Below are 27289 nucleotides of genomic sequence, written 5' to 3'. Positions count from 1 at the left end.
AAAGGCCCTTGATTTCAAAATTATAATAACTTGGAGGGAAAGGGGTTACATCTGCCACTTCAAGGGAGGCTTTTGCCTTCCTTAGCAGACACCTGTCTTTCAAAATCGAGACACTGGGTTAGCTGCTGGCCTGACTCTGCAGAGCGTTTCTCATACTTCTCTCCAGTGTTTGTTGTTCCTCTGTCTTCCCCATCAGCCCTTGCAAGCAAGCTTCATCCTTTGGCCATGAGACAGCTCTTGGCCCAGGGAATAGGTCAGCTGGAGCTATTGCAGCTGTCACATCTCCCTCCAGCCCTTACAAACCCCCAGCTGGAGGAACGCGGGGACTCGCAGCAGCTGAGCCTTGGTTTCCTTGCTGAGGCTTTTATGATCACCTGCAGGTGGGTATATCCTGCACTCCTTTATGAAATACAGGTGCAGCTCTTCAGTGTAGGTCATAAATAACTTCTGCCACGGCTCACCTCAAAAGGGCTCTGTACTCACTGCTTGAATATACTTTGCTGACACCAAACCAGGAGCTTTTAGCCGAAGAAAAAAATTCCACTCTGCATGTAAGGCAAGGGAATTTCCACGACACTGGGGCTTGTAAAAGGAACATGGTGATCCAGGAGGTGGCCCCACTCAGGAAATCTAAAGATCATCAGGCTGATTTGAGTTATCGTCAAAGAAAAAAGCCAAGAGTAATGAATACATCCATATTAAGTACATTTGTGGTTAGAGAGGGGTAGGTACAAAGATAAAATGGCACTTTCCTGCTTCACGTGTCCCACAAGTAGCTCAAAGTTCAACATATGATCTTAATCAGTAATTATGTATAGTGCTGCTGTCTTGATTCCTCCTCATCTCCTCCCTTCTTCACCAGGCCAGGCCACAAAGACTTCATAATGCTTCCAGGTCCAGGTCAAATTTTTCAAAGCATGACAAGAATTTTATTTTTTTTTTCCAATTAGCATCTTACTTAGTTGACATGGTATTTAGCTTCGAAAGAAGTCATATGGCTATTTTCCAAAATGACATGTTTTCTTTAGCAAAGTGCATACTTTGATTTAACTCCCATTATGATGTGGCCAACAATTCTCATTTCCTTTCCTATGGAAGACCATCTCATACTACCCACCTACTCTAGAAGTGGAAATAGCCACCAAGTGCTCTAGTCCAATTCCAGCTAGGGGCTGTTGTAATTTACAAGTGCATACATATGAGTAAGGTGGTTGTTTTTTGAGACACAGCTGTGTGATGCTGAGTATGAGGCCAGCTAGAGGCCATGTTTTCTGGTAGGTTTCAAGGAAGAGAGATAGAATGAAGAAGAGAAACAAATGCATGGCCTGACTCACAGATTCCTGAAGCCTCACCAAACCCACTAAGGCCTTCTCTTCCATAACTCTTAGCCTACCCCAGGATACCAGTGACTCCCACAGCTGGGGCAGAAAACGTCAGTCTTGGCAGTACTGCATTTTTGAGGGTCTACACATGGAGCATATGGGTGGCTCTGGGACCCTTCAGTCATCAGGGGACCTTCATGTACCTTAAGGCGTATGCTACTACAAAGCTTTAAGAATTACCATCTGAGTGCTCACTACAAAATCAAGTACTATTGAGAGCTATTGAATTATGAATCACACTGCCCCAGCCTTCTTGTGCTAATTGCTTTATCACTTTCTGCAGTCTCATCTTCACCATTAGTTCTGGTACTCAGAATCATTTTGCCTGAGCCATAACCATGGCAGGATTTTTGATTTGGCTGCACTTATTACTAATGTCAAAATTAACAACAACAACAATAATAATACTTTAACAGACAAAGGTCCTAGATAGACTTTGAAACCTCCCAATCACTTCCATTTTGCAAATTCTCTTCAACTTACAAACCCTGTGGCTGTAGATTATTAACTAGGGGGTTAAAAAAAAATCCCTAAACATCATTAGGGAAAAAAGAGTTTGCAAGGTCCCTTGGAATCTGAGTACACAGTCCAAGGCAAAGAAACTGGGGATTGGTCACTTCAGGCAGCCAGTGCTTTCTGCTCCAGAGAATGCTGTGATGTTCCATTTCAGATGATCTTCATTACGCACTGACTGCTCCTCTCTGATGGCAGCCTTGAGGCAATTCTTCTTCAAGGATTCCAGGGGCCTACTGTCCATTTGGGTTCCTATAAACAATTCAGCATCCAAGACTCCAAGATTTTCTCATCATGTGACCATTGGATCCACTTGTCCCCAGCTCAGGGGACTAGATCACTAAATTAAATTACTAAATCCTCATACATCACTACGTCAAGTAAATTGTAGAACTCTCAGCTGCCTGGGTAGCATATGGCAGGCAATGATCCTCCAGCCATTATGCACAGCAGATCTGCTGGAATGCAGACCCCAGATGGTCTCCAATCATAGTCTTCTTCTTGGAATAACTAACAGTAAGTGTTGCTCAATTAGATCTAATTGACATACGCTGGAGGCTGTAAAAGAAACACAGCTCTACAGAGCTCTACTACTCCCCATTGTCCAATCAGCTCTAAGGCCAGACTCAAAGGCCACAAATCTCATTTTCCACTAAATTCCTTAAAAAGGACAGGAAAAGCACTAAAAATAATAATTACAGTATAATTCAGAACGGCAGTTGTCAAAGTATCTTCTTTTTTTTTTACTCCCTCTTGGTGTGCTTATTTTTCTTTAATGCTGTGGCTTGGCATTATTAGCAGCAGAATCTCCTTATGATTTTATATAAACAGTGGGGCTTTTTCCAGAAGGGGAGAGCTTCAGTCTCAGGCATCACTAGGTGGAGGCATTGCACGGCACAAGCCGGTGTGGCTCACAGCTCCAGGGGTTTCAGGCTCCCCACAGCCAGCTTCTATGGCAGATGTTATTAATCCCTCACCACCCCTCACCCTGGAACACCCACTCTTTTCCCATCCTCAGCTGTCTGCTCTCTTGGATGTGATCCTTTCCTTAATAATAAGCCAATTCATCATCTAATTTAGGTACCCAACTAACTTTATGGCTCAACCCTCTGAAAATGTCAAATATGCCAAAGCTAGCAGTTTTGTAAAAGTGACAGCAGACGGTGCTGGCACATCCTTGGCTCATTTAAATGCATACGTGTACCAAGCCATTCAGATCTAGGATGAGGAGACATATTTTTATGAAAAACTTGGCTTTTCTTTTAAAAGTCAGCATGTGGTCTATTCTCTTCAGTCTCTGAGGAGAATTAAGTCCCGTTTACTTTAAAAATACAGGAATCAGAGCCAGATATCAAGCAGAACCAGATGTCACGACCCAGAAGAGAGCATACACAGATGGAAGGGGGACATATGGCACATTAGTTCTTTCCCACTGTGAGTGTCCCTGTCCAGACAGCTCTTTAGCTTTTTCCCTGTTTGCTCCTGTAGGCAATATGTGGGGGAGTTAACTGCCAAGTGTTTTTTCTGTTTTAAAGAGACAGATGAATGTTATTTTTTGTAACTCCCAAATACTCTGCTTAGTTGCCATTTCAGAAGAAAAAGAATTTATAAACTCCCTTACCTCTCAGTAGTGTTTTTAAACAGAATCATGGAATATTCAGAGTTGAAAGAGACCCACAAGGATCATCAAGTCCAGCTCTAAAGTGAATGGCCCATATGGGGATAAAACATGCAACCTTGGCTTTATTAGTGCCATGCTCTGACCAACTGAGCTGACCTCAGGGTCCTAAAGATGCATTTGTCCTGCCATTTCTGCTATGCTCCACTTGAAATTATGTAGTTGTTTCACACCTTACCTAGAAAGTACAGATCCAGCTGGTACAGTCTTAGTGTGCTTCCATAGGAGTGAGAGGTTGGATAAGAGTAGATAGCTTGAATTTCTTTCCAAATTCAATGCTTGTCCAAGTCCCCCAATTCCATGGCACAGAAGAAATAGTTATGCTATGCATATTAGGAAAGAAAAAACACCAGAAAACAAACAAACAAACAAACAAACCATGTGGATATTAGAAACAATGTGTTCAAAGAAAGAAAGAAAATGCCTTCTTAAGGACTTGTTCTCTTCACATCTTCCAGGGGACATTAGTTAAACAGAGAAAGAATGTGCAAAAGAGCAAATCTCAAGGCAAGATGAAGCAGCACTGGGGTGTGTTACCATAGGCAATGCAGGAAAAGGAAGCACTCCCCTGATGCATGTAGCCAGTGAGATAAGGGAAAGAAAGAGCATGGATTTTAATAATTGCTAGCAGAATTAAAGCCCATCAGGGAAAGTATTTAATCAAAAAGAAAGAAAAATAATTATGAGACAGTGTTCAAAATTCCCCTCCTACTACAGCCACTGCTGTGCTCCAGGAAAAAAAAAAAAAAAAACAAACAAAAAAAAACAAAAAAAAAACTAGGGCAAGATCAAATGATCTGGCAACAGAAATGAACCAGAAATATTTACACATCTAAGTCACCTGATTTGGAGCAGTAATTCAAAATCAACCTTTTTGGAGAAAAAAAATCACCTTAACGACCTGGTGACCTTTTTATCTTTCTTCAGGGTGAAATAGGAACCTCTGATAAACACTGTCAGGGCCAAGCAGAGCTCTAGCTTCAGCTGTAATGCCACAGGGACCCAGGTGGTCTGTCAGAGGGGCCACATAAGCTGTACATTTTAACTGTGCCCCCTGATGCACAGCGGAAATCAGACTCCTTGTTTTCAATTGATTTCAACATGGGAAGCAATCTCAGAGTGGGCTGAGGAAGCAAATGTTTCTACTACTACTACTTTCTAGCTCACTTTTAAAGACTAATGTTCAGTTTGTCTCAACAAATGCATCAAGCACTGGTTAATATTATCCTAAATTAAAAGAGAATAAACATGCACATCAAGTGGCATGCTTTGCCCTTACTCTTGAGAATAATGACTGTAAAGATGAGAGGAGGAAATGCTATTGCTCCTGTGTTCATGAGTTGTAGCATCTCTGAGTAAACCTGAGACCTGGAAATACCCTGAAGGAAAGCTGCTAGCCACTGTTTTTACTTACATGTATTCTGAAGCTCTACAACATAATACATCCTTGGTACTTCTAGGAAAAAAGGTCTCTCCTTAGCTGAGATGCCATAAATATTAACTGTATGCTGCCTGCTTCAAGCTAACTGCAGCTATGAAAGGAAGTAGAGTCACTGAGCTACCGTAGTGTCTGAACAAGAGGCAGAATGGGCTTACCCCTCAAGCAGAAGTTCAAGCCACCAAGATACAGGGAAAATGTAAAATTGTTCATGCACTGTTCTACTTCCTAAGATGCAATATAGAGATAAAAGAAAAAAACAAAAAAGCAAAGCTAGTCAGGGCTGTCCTCTTTGGGGCTATTGCATCAACTCTACTATGTCCTAACAACTTGTTCTGAGCTCAGAGCACATCTTCCTCCCGATCACATAAACCGCTATCCATTAATTAATACGGTCATAGATGATGTGCATGGGGAGCTGGGAGGAGACACAGCTGGGACAGGTGACCCAAGCCAACCAAAGGGATATTCCAGGTCATATGACATCATGGTCAGTGTATAAAGTGGGGGGGAAGAAGGAAGAAGGGGATGTTTGGAGTGATGGTGTTTGTCTTCCCAAGTAACCACTGCATATGATGGGGCCCTGCTCTCCTGGGAGATGGCTGAACACCTGCCTGCCCATGGGAAACAATTAATTAATTAATTCTTTGTTTTTCTCTGCTTGTGTGTGTGGCTTTTTCTTTACCTATTAAACTGTCTTTATTTCAACCCACAAGTTTTTTAGCTTTTACCCTTCTGATTCTCTCCCCGATCCCACTGGTGGGGGAGTAAGCGTGTGGCTGTGTGGGGCTTGGCTGCTGGCTCGGGTTAAACCACAACAGATGTGTACATTAGAACGTGAAACAGGCCACATCTCAGCACGAGTTACCACAGAGGTAAGAAAGCAGGACATGATCATGAAAAAATCATGACAGAGGAAAAGTATCCCAGAAAGCACCAGCCTCACAGTATGGATGGAAAGATGCAGTGGAATTAGCAAATATGAAACAAGTTAATCACAAGGCAAAGAAAGGACAGTGCAATCTGGAGTACCAAATAAATTGACAGGAGCAAGCCAACAGAATGAATATGTAGTTATGGCTGTAAAACTAAAAACGGTGCAGAGAATGCTTTCAGTGTATCTTATGCCACATACCATTTAGACTTTGCTCTCTGTCGGCATAAACAAACTGAAATATATCTACTACAAAGTGGTGAACAAATACTCTTCCATTGATTACACTGCATTTGCCTTTTCCTTCTGAAGCTGCCAAGTTTTCAGGAGCAAACCTCTAGCCAACTAATCATTTGTGGAGTTGTTGGGATTTATTGGGTTTTTTTTAATAAAGAGCAACCAGCACATCTGTCTATGGGATTTCTTTTATTGTACCACCAAAAAAAAATAGTGTGTTTTCCTATGTGACTTGCAAAAAAAACAGTTTCCAAGGAGAGAAAATAGAGACAAAATTCAGCTTCAAAATTAAGCCCCCTGATAAAAGGATAAGCCATCTCATGTCGTGCTACATTGAAGTAGCTAGCTAACAATCAACCATGATAACCAAAACCTTTCTCTCACACTCACTTTCACACAAGGACTCAAAATGTCTACATAACCATACTAAATGTGGTTGTTTGAAAGAAAGTATCAGGTAAATCAATGGTGACTCACAATCATCTGTCTTCTCTTAAGAGTCTTTAGGAGTCTCATTTAGTGGAGAAATGGGAAAATTCTTATCTTAAATACTGTGGCCAACCTCTGAAAAGAACTATGAAAAAAAGCAGCCAGAAATCATAACAGCACATTCACAGAAAGAAAAAAAGAAAAATACCAGCACAAATTGCAAATCAATTTACTTTTATGTAGTACTGCAAATCCTAGTCATTAGTTTGTTTAGTTTTTTTATTTCAAAGCATATGAAATAAGTAAGCTGAAAAGAACTACCACAGTTTCAACATCTTTTCCTTATTATTTTTCTCCTTCTACCTTGAAAATAAGAGGGTCCTGTTTTTAAACACAAATCTAAAAAAAGAAGGAAACTAATTTTAAATACTTTTTTTGAGCCTGCTAAGTCTAAACACTTGAAAATTATGATTATCTGAATTCTCTAAGTCCCTAAATTTATTTTTAAAAGTTCCAGCCTAAATATTACACATTTCCAAAGAAGACTGATTCAACCCTTACTAGGACAATAGTGTTTCATCTGATGGATCTATCCTGTTCCCAGTTTTCCTGGTGACACCTCAGAACAAGCCTCTAGTCAGTGAAGGCTCTGGAAAACTACACAGTTGTGAACCCCACAGCCAGGAGAATGAGAAGTAAGGAGTATTTACTACCCCTTTACAAAGAAAAAAGTACCATGAAATGCTATTGGAAATCTTTCCCTTTGATTATATATTCCCACTCCTAGATTTTGCTTTCTCTCCCATCAATACAGCCCAATGAAGAATATTCTAGATATACATACCTCTGGGACTCAGCTGAAAGGAATTCAGTGACAGATGCTATCCTGGCAATAAACATGATGTAAGAACCTACTTGACTTCAGAAAACAATTTTTAAAAAGCAAACAAAATTCTTATCTGCATTCAGATAATGTTCTTCAAAGCTGGAGCATGAAAACTCCTGCTGCATCAGACCACCTTGAAAAGGAAGCAGCATGTCATTTTCTCACAGTGATGCACACAGAAAGTAGATTGGGGTCCAGAAATACCAAGATACTCCCAAGCAGTTTGATATAGCCACATGCCTCTAACTTCTTTTTTCACATGTAGACATGATATAATTTCTTGCCATTAGCATCTGGTCATGTTTCAGAACTGGCCACTTTCCACTCTCCAGTATACCCAGCCCAAGCACAGTCCTTTGATAGACTCTCAGTGAGTTTCTGTGCATGCAGTTAGCAAAGTTGAGACACAGCATGAGAACATCTGGTTTCCAGAGTAGCAGCACAGTCTAGAAAGCTTCCCATTCTCAAGAAATCTGAACTATTTTCGTTTCCTAAGCATTACAAGAGACTAAGTTTAAAAAGAAAACATATACCAGATATCACAGAATTGTTCAACAAATGTCTAAAAATCCACGGATTTCATTCCCTTCCATTTGCTGAACACATTTGGTACCAACTGTTCAGCAGAAACACATTCGGTGTTGTGAGTTTTAAATACACCTGCTATGTCATGTATTTTCCCCAACCCCTTCAAGAAGCAAGGGTAAGGTTGGGAGAAAAACTTGCACAGTGCAGATTCTTGCAGCAATAAGGAAGTCAGACAATTATGGAAAGGCAACAAGAAATGGAACAGAATAACTAGGAAAATGCTGATGACAGAAATAGACTTTTAATTTATCAACTGCATTTTTAATTTTTAAAGAAGGGACTTCATAGCTGTTTCTTCATACAACATTTATGTGGACCACAACTAGTTAATAGCCTAAAACATCGCCATGTTTACTTCTAATATCTGATGGAGACTAACACAACAAATTGTGTCACTATCCAAAATCCATAACAGAAATAAAGTTGCACAGATGTTTTTATTAGGGTGTAATTTATGGAAGGGATGAGAAGTTTTTACTCCTCAAAGAAAACATTTACTTTGTAATATAAAGACTGTGAAAGAAACATCCCAATTCAGAACTACTTTCTCATTATTATTTAAATAAGTGCTTCTTAATTTCCTTTTGCTGCAGAACTGTTTGAAGTTAGGGGCAACAAATACACTTCAGAATAAGGTACCTTTTTCCTGGATGGCATTTGATAGCGCACATTTTTCCAGAATCTTGTATTTGCTGAACAAGATTTCTCTGAGAAGTCCCCTTTCCATTGGATAGCTCCATGCTTTTGCTTAATGTATCTGATTGATTCTGGCATGATTGTGTAGTCCTGTATTTCACCCATTTCTATAAGAATCACTTGAATCCCATCACGGATGAGAGCATTATACATAGCTAGTTGTTGCTCAGAGGTGTCTTCTAACAGGCAGCAGCTAGATGTTTCTGATCCCAAAATAATCATCAGTCTTCTGCTTTGCTTAAGGGTTTCATCAGCAACACTGACCACAGCTGTAAGTGATGAAGGAACAATCAAAGTTTGCAAAGAAACTTTACAATTGTGGAAAATAGTTCTTAATTTTAAAATTGCACACGTGAAGCTGTGGCTAGATCAGAGCAGTGGCTGCTTCAAGATCTTCACACTGCCATTCATGATACATGATTCGTGATCGATTACATGACATAAAACTTACTAAAAAATTGGTTCCTCCTGCCCTCAGCAGAAGATATCATTCAAAAAAACTCAACAACATTATTAATGCTATTAAGTCTTCATTCATTCATCACTAAGAAGAAAGCACAGACCATCACAACACCAGAACAGAATTTTCAGTAAGAAAAAAAAAGAAAAAGAAAAAAATTTGCATTGAGTAAATTATCCATTAAAACTAAACAAATACAGCTTTCTTTTCCAAAAATGTGGTTTTAAATTGCATAGATAAACTTATAACCTGAGAACAATGTGTCAAAAGGCAACCTGTTTACTCTGCAAATTAAAGCATACCTTCTCCTGGTAAATCATCCCTTCCTAATATGAAAAGGTTATATCCACACTGTTTTTCTAAAACATCTGGGAGTATTCTACGAACAAAGGTTTCCAGACAACAGACACTTCTGCCTTCGCTGCTTTTTGTGTACAGGACATATGCATCATAGATTTTACCATCTAAAACAAACATAAACATTTCTATTAAAAAACTAAAACTCAGAAAAATGCCTTCATTGCAAAGTTTCATTTTGGACTGTTTAGAAATAGCAATGTGGGATGATTTCACCCATCTGACAGAAAAACTTCACAGAAGTAAAATGCTCTACGAATCAAAATAAAGATGATCAGCCACAGAATCTGACAGAATCTGATGGGAAAGGTCCCATCATGGGGATGGAGGAGTCCCCATGTGAACTGGATGCAGGACCTGGGACCTGCAGGAAGGAGCTCCCAACCCCAGAGGTGCCAGGACATTTAAGAAATACCCTCTTACAGGACTGTCTTCACCAGTTCTCCTGAAAGAAACTCAACAGTAGTTATCTCCACTTCTGACTAACCACAAGAGAAGGTGGAAAAAAGGCAATTCTTTCTCGTAATAGTCCTGTAGGGGCTTTTCTCGGGTGGAGGAAAAGGCCAGAAGGCTTCTGAGGTTTTGAGAGTTAAGGCTGCATAGCAAGCAGGACTGAAAGAACCAAGCCAAAGTCAGATTTAACTCAACAAGTTAAAAACTTTGATTTTTTTTTTTCCTTATAATTAGAACTCTAATACGGTAATATAGTACAACTGAACTTTTGACCAGGAGTTGAAACTACTTTTCCATGAAAACTTTTAGGACAGCCATGAGTAAACATTAACTATCTTAATGTATGTAATCCATTCACTTTCAAGACATGGGGAACTTCAGACAGTCTAGTTCTGAGAACTGGTATGAAATATATCTATGATGTTGCACTTATTTCAAATTTTTCACACCTGCCCAATATATTTGTCTACAGTACATTGAACTACAACACATTAGAAGAATCCCAGAACATGGAATTAGCAGTATATTTTCTCTTTGATATGTCAACATCATAACTGACAGGATTTAGAAGGAAAGTGAAGGTAACAGAGAGAAACTGCAAAATGAAAAAAAACCAACAAAATTAATCTCTGACAAATGAGTCTGATTTTCAAAATAAATACTTAATACACATCTTTAAACATCCAGTTTACAGGATGTAGCTCTGCTGACACCTATTGTTCATCATCAGAGTGACCATAAATCTGCATGTAAAGAAACTACAGAAACGCAAAAAGCAACATGCTCATTTTGGAATAACCTATAGTTGTTTTTCACCTATCTCACTATGATTGTCTTCAATATTACACAGTTTTTATTACCTCAAGCATAATTATCTATTTTACCTATATGACTGAAAAAAAATCCTGCACAAAATTTCTTTGTGCATATCTGAAAATTCCTTATGGAAGTTCCATGTACATTGTACTAAATAATTATTTCTCAGAAGTAATAGCAGGTGAAAAAAATCAATAAGCTAATTACACTTACTTACTTGGTCACACTCACATACCTTCCTTACTTGTAAGGGCACAGACAGAATTACGGTACCAAAGCATCAAATCAATCTTGAACATCTTGTAGATTATTAAAGTAATAAATGTTAAAATTAACAAAGACACAAGCCCTCCAGTCAGCCATCTTTGTATATCGGGAACTGCACAAAAATAGAAGAAATTTTTTTTTTAAATGTTGAATTTGTCCAAATCTGATCTTTCACATAAATTCAATACAAATTTGAATATTACACTTTTCATTCTATTTACCTTTTTTTAAAATAGTGATAAATACAATATTATAGTGATTCCTTCCCTACGCACAGGTACATGCGTACTGCAAATTGTAACACCTCTGTTCTCTTTTAACTTGATACACCACAATTTGGTATCAAAACACCTTCTGGGGAAGTAAAGATAGTCACAGGCCTCAAAAATAACAGTATTTCTTACCTTTGTGTTTTATTATAATATAGGATGCAACTTGCCCAAAGGCATTTGAAGCTTGACAGACAAATGGCTGCTCATAATCTTCACTGCTCACTTCTGAAATTATTAGCTTCACAGAATGCATGGGGCGCCCATCGTAAGAAGTTTCTCCCCTGTCCAAAAGGTGACAAATAAAACCATAAAACCACAGCCCTTTCTGGAATGGCTTCATCTCTGACATCTGCAGCACAACAATGGTTATTTCCTTCTGCAAATGTCAACAGCACTTCACAACAGATGAAAAATTACATAATATGAAAGAAACACAAACAGTCAGACCTCTCCTCGTACTGACATTTAGCATATGCTTTAGAAAGCATCAAGATATCAAGATGTTATCTTATCTGCAGCTGTGTTTCCCCTGTGTTTCTATATTTTGAAGTTCAAAAATATGCCTTACAAACCTAAATAAACTCTTGTTATGGACTTCCCAATCTCTGTGAGAGTAGATGGAAAGAGATACTTCACAACAGAATACAACACTGAAAGAGGCCCTGGACAAGGCATCATCTTGTGTTCAGCAGCTCTGGGACAGGGAGGACATCAAAACTGGTGACATGTGGCAGACAACACCAATTCACAACGTGATTCCAGCCACAGGGAGTGGAGTTTAGAGCGTGCTTCACCCCCATGGGTCAGAACAGACTCATAACAGCTGGTTGTCTCAGGCTGCACCATTAAGAGACACAGATTATCCCCCACGCATTGTTCAAGGATGAAAAAAAGCTCATACAGCACATTCAGTTAGCTGTGTACCATGACATGTGACTAGTGTGAGAACTAAACTTTTTAACCACCAGCAAAATAAGGGACACCATTACCTTGTTAACAGCAGACCTCAAATGCAAAAATAACTAACTAGTCTACTTTGTCAAGCACTATTCTTTCCTGAAAGCATAGTCTAGTTACCACTTAAAACACAAAATAAAAGCTTGAAACATATCACAAAGGGCATACATAGGCCCACATGAATCACTTTCTAAGCAAAGAGTTGCAGTAATTTGAACACTGTAACAGGGAATGAATGAACCAACATCACCAGTGCAAATGACTAATGGTTGCAAAGATGACCCTGTAAGTGCTAGGAAGTACAAAAAGTAACATTGCTTTTACAATATCAATTCAGTGACCATGTATCTCTGCATTACGGCCCAATAGTTTATGGCATTACAATTCTTTATGATGTATAATATAATACTTTCGTATAGTGTTTTCTCTTGGTGAGCACCCAAATAATTCAACATTTTATTTCTCCCTTTTTTTATGATGAAAACTTATTTCTTGCAACTGTATTCTTACTTGGAGGACATTATTCTCTTTCCTTAATTGATTTTTTGGTAACAGATAGTGCTCCAGAATTTACAAAAATTATCACTTTTTTTTATTCACAGCGCCACCATAAGGGCTGGCAATAAAACCTGAAATTTTTAGATCAAAGCCTGTAATGTCTAAGAAAATTTCAGATTCCCTCTTGCTCCAATTTGGGTTTGTTTTTCCAGTCAGGTATAATTTCTCTTCTTCTAATTCCATTTAACCTGCTTTTCACCATGGCCTTGTTTCTCACTTGCCCTTCATATACTTTACTCAGTCCAAGTCCCCCAAAACCCAGCTCGTCACCAGAAATCTGTCTCCCTTTTCTCTTCTGACCCCTAAGCTTCAGTACAAATGCCCTCAATTAAGTCTTCCATTAGCTCTTCAGCTGATCTCAGTTAAATTTCTCTAAATTAATGCTCTTAAACCTAGAAATCTCAATTTTTCCTGTATAGCACAGATTTGTCCTCTTGCAACCTTTCAGAGAGGCGGATGTGGAACACAGAAGAAAGAGACAGTCTGAAGATCATGCACCTGAACACGCCTGATCCGACCAAAAGAGGTCTCTGCCAGGCCAGAGCCTGCTCAAAAGAGACTGTATTACAATTATGGGACTGTAACAAAACACCTTTTCCCAACACTGGAAATTAAGACAGATTTTTTACAATGAGCAAGAAAAGCACAATCCCATGTGAAGCCCATGTGCCTACTATGCTTCAAGTTTCTATTTCAAAGCAGGAAGCAAGTCGGAGAAGGCAATCATTAGGAGTTTTTAAGCAGAATGCTATTTAAATCAAGGGAGGAATGCTGCTAAATGTCTTAATGTCAGAGGGAGGAAGTTCGACTTTGGTTGCCAACACAGTATTTTCTTATCTGAAAATATACTTACTCATAGGGACTTGCAAAAATTCTGCTCATATAAAATACATCAATATACACACCGTTGCCTGTCCAGTACACCTCATACCCATCAGCACCTGTTGTATTGCAATCCACAGTAACCTGTGAGCCTATAAAATTGTGTTACAAAGTAAAGAGTTAATTTCCATAACCTAGTTAAAGTCTATACAGTTCTGTCCACAGATTCACACACACACCAGCTAAGGATGGTACTAAACCCCTTCAGAAAAGTTACTCTAACACAGGGTCTATATTCTCAGTGATCTGCAGCTCCAGAAAGAGAATGGTAGGATGGAAGAAGCTGAATCCAGGAAGAAGATGCTTCCCCTGGGGCATCACTTTGCCTGCAGATTTGAGATGGACCTGTTCTTAGAATCTCTTTCACAGTGATGAAAAGCAACAGATGTGACAAATAATCACTTGGGTTCCCTACAGCTTTCCTTGCATCTGAGAAATTTCTTTAGGCCTTTGTAAGCAACATGCATCATTTCTTTCCCTCTCACCCCTCATTCCTCCTTTGGGAGAACAACATAGGGAAACTGAGCTGGTCACTGAACTAGTTTTTTCTGAAAATAAAGCCAAGAAAGCACAGAATAGGACACTCCTTGAGTATACATTTTCACTAGGATACAAATTCATATTTTCTGACAGATAAAACTACTTACCGAGTTCCACTTCAATGGAGTTGTTTCTTGGGTAAAATATTTCTGGAGGCTTTTTTGGTGGGGTCACTAAACAAAAGAAAGAAAGTGCTTTTCAGAAAACCGGGGGCAGTTAAGTCTGTTCTATGTTCTATAACCCAAGTACAACCTAAAAACACCCCCTTACTAAAGACAAGGTTGTCAGCCATTTTATAACAAAATATCACTCAATACTGAAAGTATCACATCTCAGGTAGTTATTATTTCTGACTTGAAGCTAAACTATCCTTCACTCCATCTCTTCCAAAATGTAATGCCACAAATCTCCACACACTTGTGGTGGTCTGGCTGTTCCATGGCATAAAAACTCTGTAATATTGCATACACAGCTGCTGAGAAGGGTATGAGTATCTAGAGTATTAACTGTCTACAGTCTGGATAGCCTGTCACCAAGCGTCCCACAGATACAAACTGCAGCCAAGTACTTTTAGAGTACAGTTCATCTGTTTTAGACTTCTGCTATTCATAAGGGGAAATTTCATTTCTATACTCTAGTTAAAGTACCTTGAAGTTCTTCCCACAGTGCTATCTATAAGGAACTATAATACCAGTGACTACTTTTAGATGTTTACAATTAAGAGTACATATACGACACCCTCCAAGCAAACATATAAATCATAAAGCATCTCATTTGAGCCCCCTAGCAAAGTATACAGGATTATCCTGAATGTATTCTTCCCTTTTCCTTCTGAAAAATGGGTCCGCATTATTATTTGGACCTTGAATTAGTATAAACTTGTTCAGCTGGAGTCTTCAAAAACCACTGAGCTACCTCCAGTCACTTGCAGCAAAGGAGTGGTATGATTTTGTCTCTACTGAGAGGTAGAAGCTGAAATTTCATTAACAGAGAAGTTCTAGGGACAAATTTTGAGACCAGAATGATCATTTCATTTGATCCAACCTTATGTTCCTCAATTTTGTTTATCCATATCATATACATATGACATTATATATATGAATGATACATGCTCATATATATTCATACACACACACCTATATACATACATATGTATGCATATATATGCACACAGAAAAAACAGGCAAGGCTCTTGCATTAGGAGGATGATGTGAAAGAGAAAATAAAATGGGCAGGATAGAGGGCACAGTAGAAAGTATTGTGCCACCAAGCCTTACAGGGCATCTGTTCAGGGACTTAGGCAACTGGTCTGGATAGCAGATCTTTGACAATACTGCAACTTTGAAAAAGGGAACAGATCTTCAACAACAGACAGAATATAAATACCCTCAGTCAGCATTTATTTCCTTTACATTTAGGTGAAAAACAGTAGCCCTAGGCATTCCAATCCACAGATTAGGTCTTTCCACTTTAGTCTTTAGAAATTAGCGACAAAAGTTTGGAGTTGTTAAGAGCACACAGTGAAATTATTTACTCACCTTCTACAATCAGACTGATGTCTCGTGAAATGTTATATTGTTTCCCATTGTAGGTATATGCTGTTTCACACGTATAGTTTCCTCGATCATGTACAGTCACATTAAAAATTATAAGGTCACGGTTTGAGAGGGCAAACCTTTTTCCTTCCAGCAGCTGGCAGTCCTAAAAGCACGTAGAGAACTATGTTAATTCATATCACTGTATATTTCCATGGTTTTTCTCTCTTTAATACAATCTGAAGTTTCAATGGACCACAGCATAAGGATGGATGGCCTGCAGAGGCTGACGAAGAGTGAGGGCAGTGGAATATAAAGAAATGCACTCTTCACTTCAGCTGAGATTTTAATTTAAAGATATCCAGCTTCATTCCCTTTGGAAAACAACTTTCAATATTAGAGAAAAAAGAAAGTAAAATGTGGGTTGTCAGTATTTGCAAAAGTATTCATCAATGAAGAATCACCCAATAATTAGACTTCATTTTTTAAGGAACCTCAGTACTACTGGTACGATACGGACTGCATGGGCCTGATGCAGGAATTTGGCAGAAGGCACTACATTCTTGTGACAGAAAGAGCCTTTAAGAGAGAGTGAACACTAAACAGAATAATTTAGTAGAACGGTATTGAGCACCTAATAGATGTGCCATAGTAAATCTGTTTCCACACAAGGTAGGTTTTCCCTGGCAGGTAAACAGATGTCACCTGGGAGGTACGTGGTTCATCATCACTCCTACATCTCAGCTGAATTTCTGCCCTGATAATCAAAAAAACCTTTAAAAGAGAGAAAGTCCTAATCCTCTTCTAATTTGTTTTAAAAGCATTTTTCTCCAATTTACAGAAAATCTTTAGTTCTTCTGGTCCACTTCTCAAAGATCAGTGATTTTTATTTTAAATAATGGCCAGCTATAAGACAGTACAAAACACCATGTTCTCACCTTATACCAACGAACAGGCTGAATAATCTTCTCATTCCTGAAATAATCCAAGTGCGGACACACAACCTTTGCAGATGATGATGTGAATATCACCTCCTCTACAGCAAATTTTTCATTTAAGCATAAACCATCAATCCTCTTGAAAACTGTTACTTTTGTACACATTTTCTTGCAGCTTGTCAAATTTCTGCAATTCATAGAACATAATTAAATTAACCTATTTCGCATATTTTGCAGGTCAAAAATGTATGGCATTCTTTTTGGAGAAGAGAAGAAAAAGGGTTTACAGTTTCTTTAACAGATTTACTTTTGCCTACAAGGAAAAAAACCCCAAAACTAGTCTTAATTTCCCCAAACTAAGTTAGTTTTTGTAGATGCACTCCCTCTTCTTCATTAGTATTTCTCTTACCCTCAAAATTTTATTTGCTTTCTAAAAGTTACTCACTTTGCAACTCATTTCTGTAAAAATAATTTTTTTTTTAATTTTCACCTTATGACACATTCATAATCTCCAGAATCTTCTAACATTGCAGGAAGAAACCAAATTAAATTCTTCTCCTGATGAATTCTAGACAGTTTGTCTCTAGGCACAGCTGTCTGGTTTCCAACTTTATACCATGTTAAGTTGTAGTCTCCACTTTTCAAGCTCTTTTCCAGTGAACATTTAATAGCAAGAGGCTGCCCATCAAGCACAAGACTTTGCCTCAACATCACATCATAGGCTTCACATTTCTCTAAAGGAAAGAGATAAACATTAAAGAAAAACTCAAACACCCCACACGAATATACTAAACTCATTTCCTGATTATATTTATAAAATTCATTGGAGTTTTCACCTCCATTCTCAAGTCAGCTACTAAAAATACAATTTTAATCCCTTATCTTTACAGCTGAGAGAGTACTACTCAGTGGCACACAGATATAGTTATGCCACTAAAATGAAATGCTGTTTTTTGAATGCAATCTTTACACTCAGTAGATTGTCTTTGTTTGCAGCAGACTTGTCACTTGCATGTTTTTTTTCAGATGCAAACTACTAAAGTACTTGTGTTTCTGTTTCATGGGCATGTACACAAACACACACATGCACACAAATTTCACATTTAATGTCTTTATTTTTTAACTTCACTTAACTGTGGTCAGAGTAATCCTTTAAGACACACTATGCTTTTGATACCTAAACATCCTAAGAGAACACTGAAGTTAAAGATTGTGTTGTACAAATATTAAGTTTGCTGTGGGAATTTCAACTCACCCTTTATTTTATGAACATTTAGAGAGGAGTCATTACAATCACCAATGAGCTCATTTTCTTTACTCCTGACACAGACTCATGCAGGAAAGAGCAACACCAAGAGTTCCGTTTGGGCTTTTTTTTTTTTTCCCTGTAGTATGACTAAAAAGGCACCAACTCTGGATACCATGGTCACATTCCCAAGTCAGTAATATATTTATCTAAACTTCCTTGCTTTGTTATTATATAAGAACTGCCACAGGCAGTCATGCAAGTGTCTGTTTAGCCCAATATCCTGTCTCTGATAGCAACCAGTGCCAAATGTGCAGAAGAGAGGTCACAACAAATACTATACTACTTTGATTTCGGCCCCTTTCTTTCCTCTTACCTTCTGCATGAAAAAACATTCGCTGGATTTTATAAATTCTCTGAGTATCATGCATTTCTTGTTTTAAGGAATGGTAAAATTCCTCTCATCTGCCTCTTCTGCAGTATTTACATTTTTATAGACTGTCATCCCATCTTGCTTCTGTCTCTAACTCAGAGTCCTCCTTCATTTAGAGACTTCCCATATGGAAGCCATCCTGTATCAGACAACACTGTCACTCCACCTCTTCTGATACCATATTTCTGAGATGGAGACACCAGAACTGCAGAGTTCAACTGGCACATATTCACTATGGGGTTAAAGGGTAGCATAATGAGCCACCAATGCTCCCTCATGGCAAAAAAAGGCTAACAGGGTCCTGGGATGCATTAGGACCTGCCAGATTTGAATTTACTGGAGAGAGTCCAGCACATGGCCACAAAAATGATTAAAGGAGTAAAGCACCTCTCACTTCATTAGAGGATGAAAGAGCAGGAACTGCTCAGCCTAGAAAAGAGAAAGTCTGAGGAGTGTGTGGGTGGATCTTATCAATGTGTGTAAATACCTGATGGGAGGGAACGAAGAACAAATAGACAGACTTTGCCAGCTTTACCCACTGACAGGACAAGAGGCAATGAGCACAAACCAAAGCATAAAACATTCTATCTGAACACAAGAAAAGACTATTTTTTACTGTAAGGACGATCAAACACTGGAACAAGATGCCCAAAGAAGTTGTGCAGTCTCCATCTGCAGAGATATTCAAAAGCCTCACCCTATGAGCTTAGACTAGATAATGCCAAGAGTTCCTTTCCAACCTAAGTGATTCTGTGATACATTAGTACATAAAATACCACGTATTATGTTTTATAAGAGAGGTTCCTGCTCTTGGGACTATGTAAAAAAACTCATTGGCATGCATGTACATTTTACTATTACTGCCATATTCACAGAAAGTTAGTACTACTTGTGTGGAAAAAAAAAACCAGTTCCAGAACAAAATTTTCCATAGCCACCAATAAACTTACTTGCAATAATTAAAGACAGAAATGCTGTTGCAATGTTACATGAAAACAGTGTTTTTGCTGTCGTGTTTCCCTGCAGAAATGGAAAGAGAACTTTCAAATAGTGATTCCCAATATGAATTTCCACAATTTAAAGTAAACATTTGCATTACACAATTAACATATTACACAATTAATACAGGAATTACATAGTTAATAGAGGACCCATGAAATATAGGAATTGCCTTTGACTTGTTTTGAGCCTGTTACCTGCTTGTTTTACCTGACAGCTCCTAATTATTACACCAGAAGAAAAAAAATGAGTGAACATTTCCTACTTCAGCTTGTCAAGCACTTGATTTTTTTACATCTCTAGCACACTCCTTCCTGCCCCTTCCTTTCCCAAGCTACAGTCTTAGATTGTCTAACCCTCCCTTGGATGGAATCTGATTTCATAATTCTGACATTTTTTGCTACCCACTTCTGTACTGCATCCAGTTATGCTACAGCCTGTCTGAGATGGGGAGGACAGGCTGTAGCATACAGTCTTAAAAACATAAGGCACTATGGATTTATAAACTAAGACAGTTACTGGGTTTTTATGGAATTTTCCCCTAGTGATTTCTAACCATATCTTTGTTCTTTGAGTACTACTGAGTATTGACCTGATATTCCCATGAGCCTAGTAAAGTTTCAAGATCTCATCATTGAGTGCCAAGAATGAGGCAAACTCAGTCAGCTGTTGAGCACATGTTGTTAAGATTTTGGCCATATGTTTTCATTTTAAATTTTCTTTACATTTCTCCACAACAATCTTCTTCTGCCATTATTACCCAGTCATTTACTATCATAACATCTTTCTGCCATTCTTTGCAATTTACACCTCCATATTCTAGCCTGAATAGCTTTGTATCATTGGCAAATTCTGCCACTGAAACAGATTCCCTCTGTCTCTATCATCAAAATACACGCTGAGCAGAAGAGTTGTTTGGGACTCTAGCAGTGATGTTTCTTCACCTAAAATCTAGGCATTTATCCTTTACATGCTTACTTATATACTTGAGAATGACTGTCAGGACTCTTTAGTAGTCCTCTGATCCCTAATGTGTTTGGAGAAGGATCTATTAGTGGCATGTCTCGGACAAGTTGATCCTTAATCTGACCTGCCTTACTGGTTTTTCTTTTCTATTCAGCCTACCACAGTGTTTTACAGCACAGTGAGAGGACAAGTGCAACCATTCCAGCTGAAGGATGAGCAGGAGAACTCCCACCCTGTTGTGACATACATTTAGCTGATCACCATTTTCTACTAGAGTCAAAGATGACACTTCCAGCTGTCGTGTCTTGCTCCACCAGACTGACTCAGAAGCGTGCCATGCATTGAGTCATCCACACTGCTTCTTGCACAGCCTGCTTCCCTTCTTCCCTTTCTCTTTCCTCCTTGCAAATTTCTATTTAAATTACCAGGCAGGTATTTTCTTGCCTAGCTCTAAGATGGGATGAGTCCATGAAAGAATCTTGAGCATAGAAATACACAAAACATTAAAATCTCTGGAGGTAGGTTATGCGTGTTTGTACAAAAGCTACAACTTTTTCTGTGGATACAATATTGCTGCTAGCAAGAATTTTCTTGCTTCTTTCTAAGCCCGTGGGATACTTTTCTCTCTCACGAGGAGATTAGCAGAAGTTCTATAAACTATGAACACCTGCGACCTTGTAGAACTATGTTTATGGTACAGTAGAAAAATATTTTGACAATGGATGTTTAGGATTTTTAGCCAATCCACCCAGGGGGTGGCTGATCCTTTGCCCAATTAGACTATGAAGAAAAAAGTCTATAAAAGAGTTTGTAAAATAATTAAATAAATCAATCTTGCTGCACAATTCCTGCCTGTTGGATCTCTCTCCTCCTCCCTACGGCTGTGGGATACAGTAATATTTTTCCGTTAGTTGTGATGCATGGTAAATCCTAAAAATATATAATTTTTAATTTTAAAAACGATGGAAATATTGTAATGGAAATAATTTAAAGATAAAACAGGATTGAATAGACTCCACTTATGAGCAGGTATTTTCTTTATGACTTCTCTGAATCACTGTTTTTTCACATTAAAACACTACCTTGCTCTAGTGTTCTGTCTCACACAAGCTCTCTCAAGAAGTTTTTTGTCCCACCAATAGATTCAGCAGATGCAGAAGTAGTATTTTAACACATCCTAAAAGAAAGTCTTCCAGGATCCTGCTAGAATTTCAATGTTTTTGCTTTCTATTTAAATTTATAATTTGCTCTTTTGTCAACATAGAAGACTTGCAAACATATATACAGCCTTGTGTAAAACCATACACACAGACTACTTTGAGGACACTTCCTCGTCTCTCACTTCTCACAATGAAAAATTTACATTTCTATGGAAGGTAGACACGATAGCAAAATTAGGCTCTTCTCTGTGCATGCATTCACATAAATAATGATTAACATAACATACATATGACTGCAGAATCAATTGCAAATGTTTTTCCTACCACATTCTGCCATGATAAACAGCTAAATTTCTCCCTTTTCCCAGCCATTCTGTCCACATCTTGAGCACTCAATCGACCTGTGGAGCTTTATCATTCAGGACAGACCAGCTCTAGTGATCTTTGCCCAGATTTTCCAGAGGGGAAAAAAAATTCCAGGTATGCGAAGCCATGTCCATAAAGTTTCACCCTGAAAGGAAATATTTTTATCAATTGCAGTTAAAAAAAAATTATTACAAACAACTCCCCTAAAAAAACCCATCAACTGTCTGAAAGAGGTCTTCAATGATACACGCATCTAAATTACAATTACAGCATCCGTGATGGCATGTAGGCATAATTTTCATGAAAATTTCTCATTAAATCGGCATAAACACCTTTTCATCTGCTTTTTAGTCCTTTCAAAGCTGATCTACTCAACAAAAAAAAAAAGCCTCCTCGGCACTTCAAAGGATCACAGGTTTCACTGATTTTGGCAAACTTGTGGCAGGTTTCTTTGAATCTCTTATTCAAAAGCACAAACTTATTCAAACATGCAACAGTCCTGAGAACTGAGAGAACCAACAGGAAATCAGAGGATCACACTATTTCTGGTACATAAGCCTAGGAACATTTCAAATCATAAAAAATGCATAAATATATACATATATTCATATTCCCATAAATGCTTCTATTAACTGCAAGGTATGCCATGCCTCTTCTAGAGAGATTAATCAAGTGCCTCACTTTTGATCTAGAAAAAAATGATGACAACAAATACATATATTCCTTCGCTGGACATACCTAGTCAGTGTGGAAGAGCCGGGTTAGCCCCGTCGGGTTGTAGTGACAGTACTGCGACTCTCACGATAGCCGTGTTTCTGTGAAACGCTGGCATCCCTCAGCGGGCACGGCAGAAATCATTTTCCAACACTCTTCATTTAAATTGCGACGTATTCCTGGAATGATTCCCTTGGAAGGGGCTGTGGCTCCTGGGCGGTGCAGGGACCGCCGGCCCGGGCAGGGTGACCCGCCAGGCTCAGTGCCGAGGGGCAGCTGCGAAGAACAGGGGCTCGCTGGCTTTCTGTCAGGAACCGAGCCACGGACAGGGCTGACCTTTTATAAGAGGTTTCACTCCTACTCCTTAACTGTCTCCAGGCCCGAGTTTCCCCAGCAGACACTACCTCGGTCCGAGCCACCTCCCAGCCCCAGAAGAGGGGCGTCGGAGCAAGCGCGACCATCGGCGCAGCCCTACGGATCTCCTCCCGGATTGTGCCGCCTGGCTGACGCCGTCCGCCTGTCACCGGGCCCAGGGAGAGCAGCGCTCCGCACCTGCCCGGCCCCCGCCGCCCGTACCCGCTGCCGCCCCGGACACCCCGGCTCTCGGCTGCCCCCGCCGCTGCACGCCGAGTGCCGGGGCCGGGCCAGGGCCCGGGGAATGCCCGGTGCTGCCTACCTGCTCCGCGGGGGCGGGGGAGCCCCGCTGCCGCCTCCCCGACAGCCCCGGCAGCCGCGGGACGGCGGCGCCGCTGCCCCGGCACGGACGGCTCCTCCCAGCGACGCCTCTCCTTCCCTCGCCTGCCGCCTGCAAACCTGGGTGTCCCAGGACGGTGAGGTGGCCCCGGGGCAGGGCAGGGCCATCCCCCGTCCCCGCCCCGCCCCGGCGCAGGTAAGAGGTGCTGATTAAACGCAGGTTCCGAAAAACAAAGCGTTTGAGCAAAAGTCACTGTCGAAAAAAGACTGAGCTCAGCCAGCCATCCCAGCCCCTCGCTGCTGCGGGCTGGGCTCACCCTCCAAGTAAAGACTGCGAGATCGGAGGTGACTGAGGTTTGTTTGTTTGCTTGCTTGCTTGTTTTTAAGTACGAACAGCTGCAAACCACCCTAGTTGAAGAGACTGTGCCACTGGAAGAGAAGGAGCCCTTCAAGACTCTGCGGACGCTGTTGGCAGCACCATCTCGGGGACATCAGCCGATTTATTTGCTTCTTCAGTAGGCTGCTTTGTCTGCTTGGTTTGAGTTAACCAGACTGTCACTGAGATATTTGGAAGCTTGAACGTACAGGTTTAGTCTCATTTAGTCACTAAGCTTTTATCTACAAATCTTGCTAAGCAGTCCTGACATTTTATAGAGATTACTTAATTCGTGGCTGTTCTGGGAACAGTATGTTCTCTAGATTCTAGTGATTCTTAGTTCTCTGCTTCACTCTCACACCACAGCTGGAGCCAGAGTTTCTCAAAGCAGAAGTTCCTCAAACTATTTTGTTAAACACATAATCAAATATGGGCAGTTTTAATGCTGTACTGCCACTTACTTGTTGACTAACTACTAAACTAGATATTAAGGCAGAGGAAAGCTCTAACGTTCCTCACAAAGCAGGTAGCAATCATGCCCTTTAGAACTATCAAGGTAGATGTTCTCATTATGGTTAAAAATACAAATTATAAATATAAAAATATAAAATATGAAATAAAAAATCATAACATTTTCTAAGCAAATTGCAAGTATTCTGCAAAAACTGTGGAGAATAATCCAGGCATGTCCTGTCCCTGTCTGTTTTTTCATTCTGCTTCTGGTACTTCTTTCATTGCATGTTCTGGTACTATTATATTTACCAAATGGAAACACGTTCAAACATGCTGCCCACTGCTTGGTAGCTGCAGATAAGTAAAGATGAAAGATTACGCCCTGCTATGCCTGCATATACTGTCTTCCATCAAAACAAGGTATGTAGTGCTATCTGGAGGCACATTGCAACACTTCCAGGCACAAAACTGTTGGGAGGTACACAGAAAATTAATTCATTCCTGATTTGGCAAACACAGCAGGATTTATGTAGTCAGCTTGTCTCTCTTTGGTCACCACTTATATCCGTATTTAATTTTGGAAATGTTTCTCATTAACTCCTAGTATTAGGTCAAACAATGCAAGATTATGCAAGATTTTACAAGATTTTTAGTTTCTGTATTTTGCATCGCCAAAAAAATCTGTGAGCTGAATCTGATTATCATAAAGGCAAGAGAGGTGTCTACTTCATTGCTCTAGAAGCGCTGATTTTTAAAAAATAAAGATTTTTTAAGAATTCTTTTTGAGTTACACGTGGTAGAGGTTCTGCTGTATGCAGTTGTGATGGGTTTTTTCTCCTATATTTATTGTAATACTACTAATAGGGAAAAAATATCTCTAGTAAAAATGTTTCTGGTATAAAACACTTTGTTAAAATATTATAAAAATAAGCAGATAAAATTAGAGCTATTCAATCATTCAACTATTCATTGAATGTGAACCAGAATTCAGAAAAAAAAAAAGTGTAGTAAAGCTGAAATGAAACGGCTGCATTTCATGAAACAGCAAAAATTCATAGACCATGGAACCCACAAGACAAAAATTGCAGAAGAAAACAAAGAAGTGGGTTGTCTGAGGAAAGTGGACATTAATACTAGTCTGCGAAGTGGGCTGTCTGAGGAAAGTGGACATTAATACTAGTCTGCATGAACATTTGGTATGGTCACCAGAGACAGTTCAAAGCAGACCAAGAATTAGCAAATTCACCGAAGATGATGCTAAGCAAAACATTATCCAAACATCCTCCTTATCAGATCTATGCATCTATGCAGTGAAATTTACTTTTTTTTTAATCTATGAGAACATTCAGCAGTATTTTGCCTCATAAATCTCTAAAACAGAATAAGCAGTCATAATTCATGCAAGGAGAGCTCTAATAAAGTTCATCAGTGCCATCTTTTAAAATTGATTGCAGCAGAGCGATGATCATGGTGTACCTTATCTTTCTGCAGCTGAGGAAAAGTTCAGATAAGGCGATTTCTGTGCAAATTAAGAGACTGGACTTGAGGATAGCATTTGGTGTATAGCATTTCTACAAAGTGTGTATGCTAAATAAGGTATCACTGAGAAGTCCTTTTTCCATCAGGTGGTGGCACCTGCCTTCTTTATTTGATAAACGTTATATAGCCAATGAAGGGAGCACAGTGTCTGCAATAAATAATTCAATCCTTTTGAGTTATGCTTAGAAGAAAATCAGAGAGCCTTCTCTTAGGGAGGGATGGGATGGAAGTTGCCTGGGATGAATTTAGAACATTGTCTTTCATTACCACAAACCTCTTATTTTCCTACATCATCCAGTAGTTTTGAACCAGCTTTCAAGATCACTTGTCTTTCTCGATTTACAGAATTGACAACTTTCCTTTTTCACGTATATCATCTCCTTGGGGCATGTGGCTGCATTAGTTTATTTGTTTGGATCAAGAGAGCACTTGTGTCACAAAATAACCCTGGAGCCCATCAAATGAGTTCCTTTCAGATGAGGCAAAACTTGAACATAAACTCCAGCTAGCTGGGCAACCTATCAGCAGTGACTGACAGCAGTTAGTCTGAAATTATGTCTTTTCAAACTTGCCTTGTGTGGTCACCAGGTCTTCCACACCAACTGACTTGAACTGCAAAAATCAGAACAATACTTGCCCTGATTTTTTTTGGAAAAGTGCCAATGGCAAGCAAACAGAGTTGTTAGGGGTTTTTAAGGCAATTATATAATTCAGTAATCTCATGTTTTACCTGTGCCTGGTAAATCATCCCTTCTCCATGAGAAGAGACTATAGTCATACCACGTCTCTAAGACAGACAGAAGTATATTTAGGGCAAAACTGTGGTTTTTAGCCACAATCATATTTTTTGGGTTTGGCAGCAGTAGGTATTCATCATATAGCTTTCTCATCTGAAACTGAGCAGGGCAAATTAAACAGAGTTTTAAAGCACTTTATGTATGTTTTTATACCATTTCTACTTTAAGTTTCGTTGCACAGGGTAACTTTGATGAAGACATTAAGATTATCATTGTATGTACAAATCTTTTAAAGCTACAAGAATAAAAAATATTAAGAAATGTAATAGCAGGTAATTATTTAAATACAGTTAAAGCCACATAAAACATGTATGTATTACATGATTTGAGAACAGAAGAATCTTCTATTGAGGAAGAAGTATTCAAAAACACTGTAATCAAAAATTTTGATTTAGAAAGGTTAAGGTAGGGGAGGAAAACTGGAAATTGAAAATATGAAAGTAACGTTGCAGTGTTTGGTTGCATCATGTTAGTCTGTTGTTTTGTTTCAATATCCTTACTGCCTTCATTGTGGTAACCAGTTGTCATGGTGAGCAGAGAAAGTTGAGCTACACTGCAAAGCCAGAGCTGCAGGGCTAACTGGGAAGCCATCTAGCAAAAGATGACAGCAGATGCTTGGAAAGGAAGAAGCCAAGGTGTGGCAGTAGTTACTGCCATGGAGAGAACTTGCCAGGGGATTAGCCATGGCCTTCATATTGATGTTTTCATTAGCCCTTGTACAAAAAAAATTG

The 27289-nt window shown here is 39.2% G+C and overlaps 1 protein-coding gene across 4 annotated transcripts; it reads right to left on the bottom strand.

Annotated features, from left to right (window-relative positions):
• Positions 1 to 6356: 6356 nt before the first annotated feature.
• LOC104686064 (interleukin-1 receptor type 1-like) lies at positions 6357 to 24034 on the bottom strand. Of its 4 annotated transcripts, XM_039548965.1 has the most exons (13): positions 23377 to 24031; positions 22725 to 22976; positions 21945 to 22131; positions 19446 to 19515; positions 17307 to 17550; positions 16817 to 17003; positions 15882 to 16044; positions 14451 to 14516; positions 13775 to 13895; positions 11539 to 11687; positions 11103 to 11246; positions 9544 to 9705; positions 6357 to 9050 (listed from the first exon to the last, which is right to left on the bottom strand). In XM_039548965.1, exons 3-13 carry the CDS (start codon positions 21990 to 21992, stop codon positions 8659 to 8661), a joined length of 1746 nt encoding a protein of 581 aa, XP_039404899.1. In that variant the 5' UTR covers positions 21993 to 22131; positions 22725 to 22976; positions 23377 to 24031; the 3' UTR covers positions 6357 to 8658. The 4 variants fall into 4 exon arrangements, with proteins under 4 accessions (XP_039404899.1, XP_039404918.1, XP_039404910.1 ...); XM_039548984.1 differs by lacking the exon at positions 9544 to 9705 and having other exon boundaries at positions 23377 to 24034; XM_039548976.1 differs by lacking the exon at positions 19446 to 19515 and having other exon boundaries at positions 23377 to 24033.
• Positions 24035 to 27289: the final 3255 nt, after the last annotated feature.

This window comes from Corvus cornix, chromosome 1 (genome assembly GCF_000738735.6).
Source record: "Corvus cornix cornix isolate S_Up_H32 chromosome 1, ASM73873v5, whole genome shotgun sequence".
Taxonomy (NCBI): Eukaryota; Metazoa; Chordata; class Aves; order Passeriformes; family Corvidae; genus Corvus; species Corvus cornix.
This window is presented reverse-complemented; position numbering and strand designations above follow the sequence as displayed.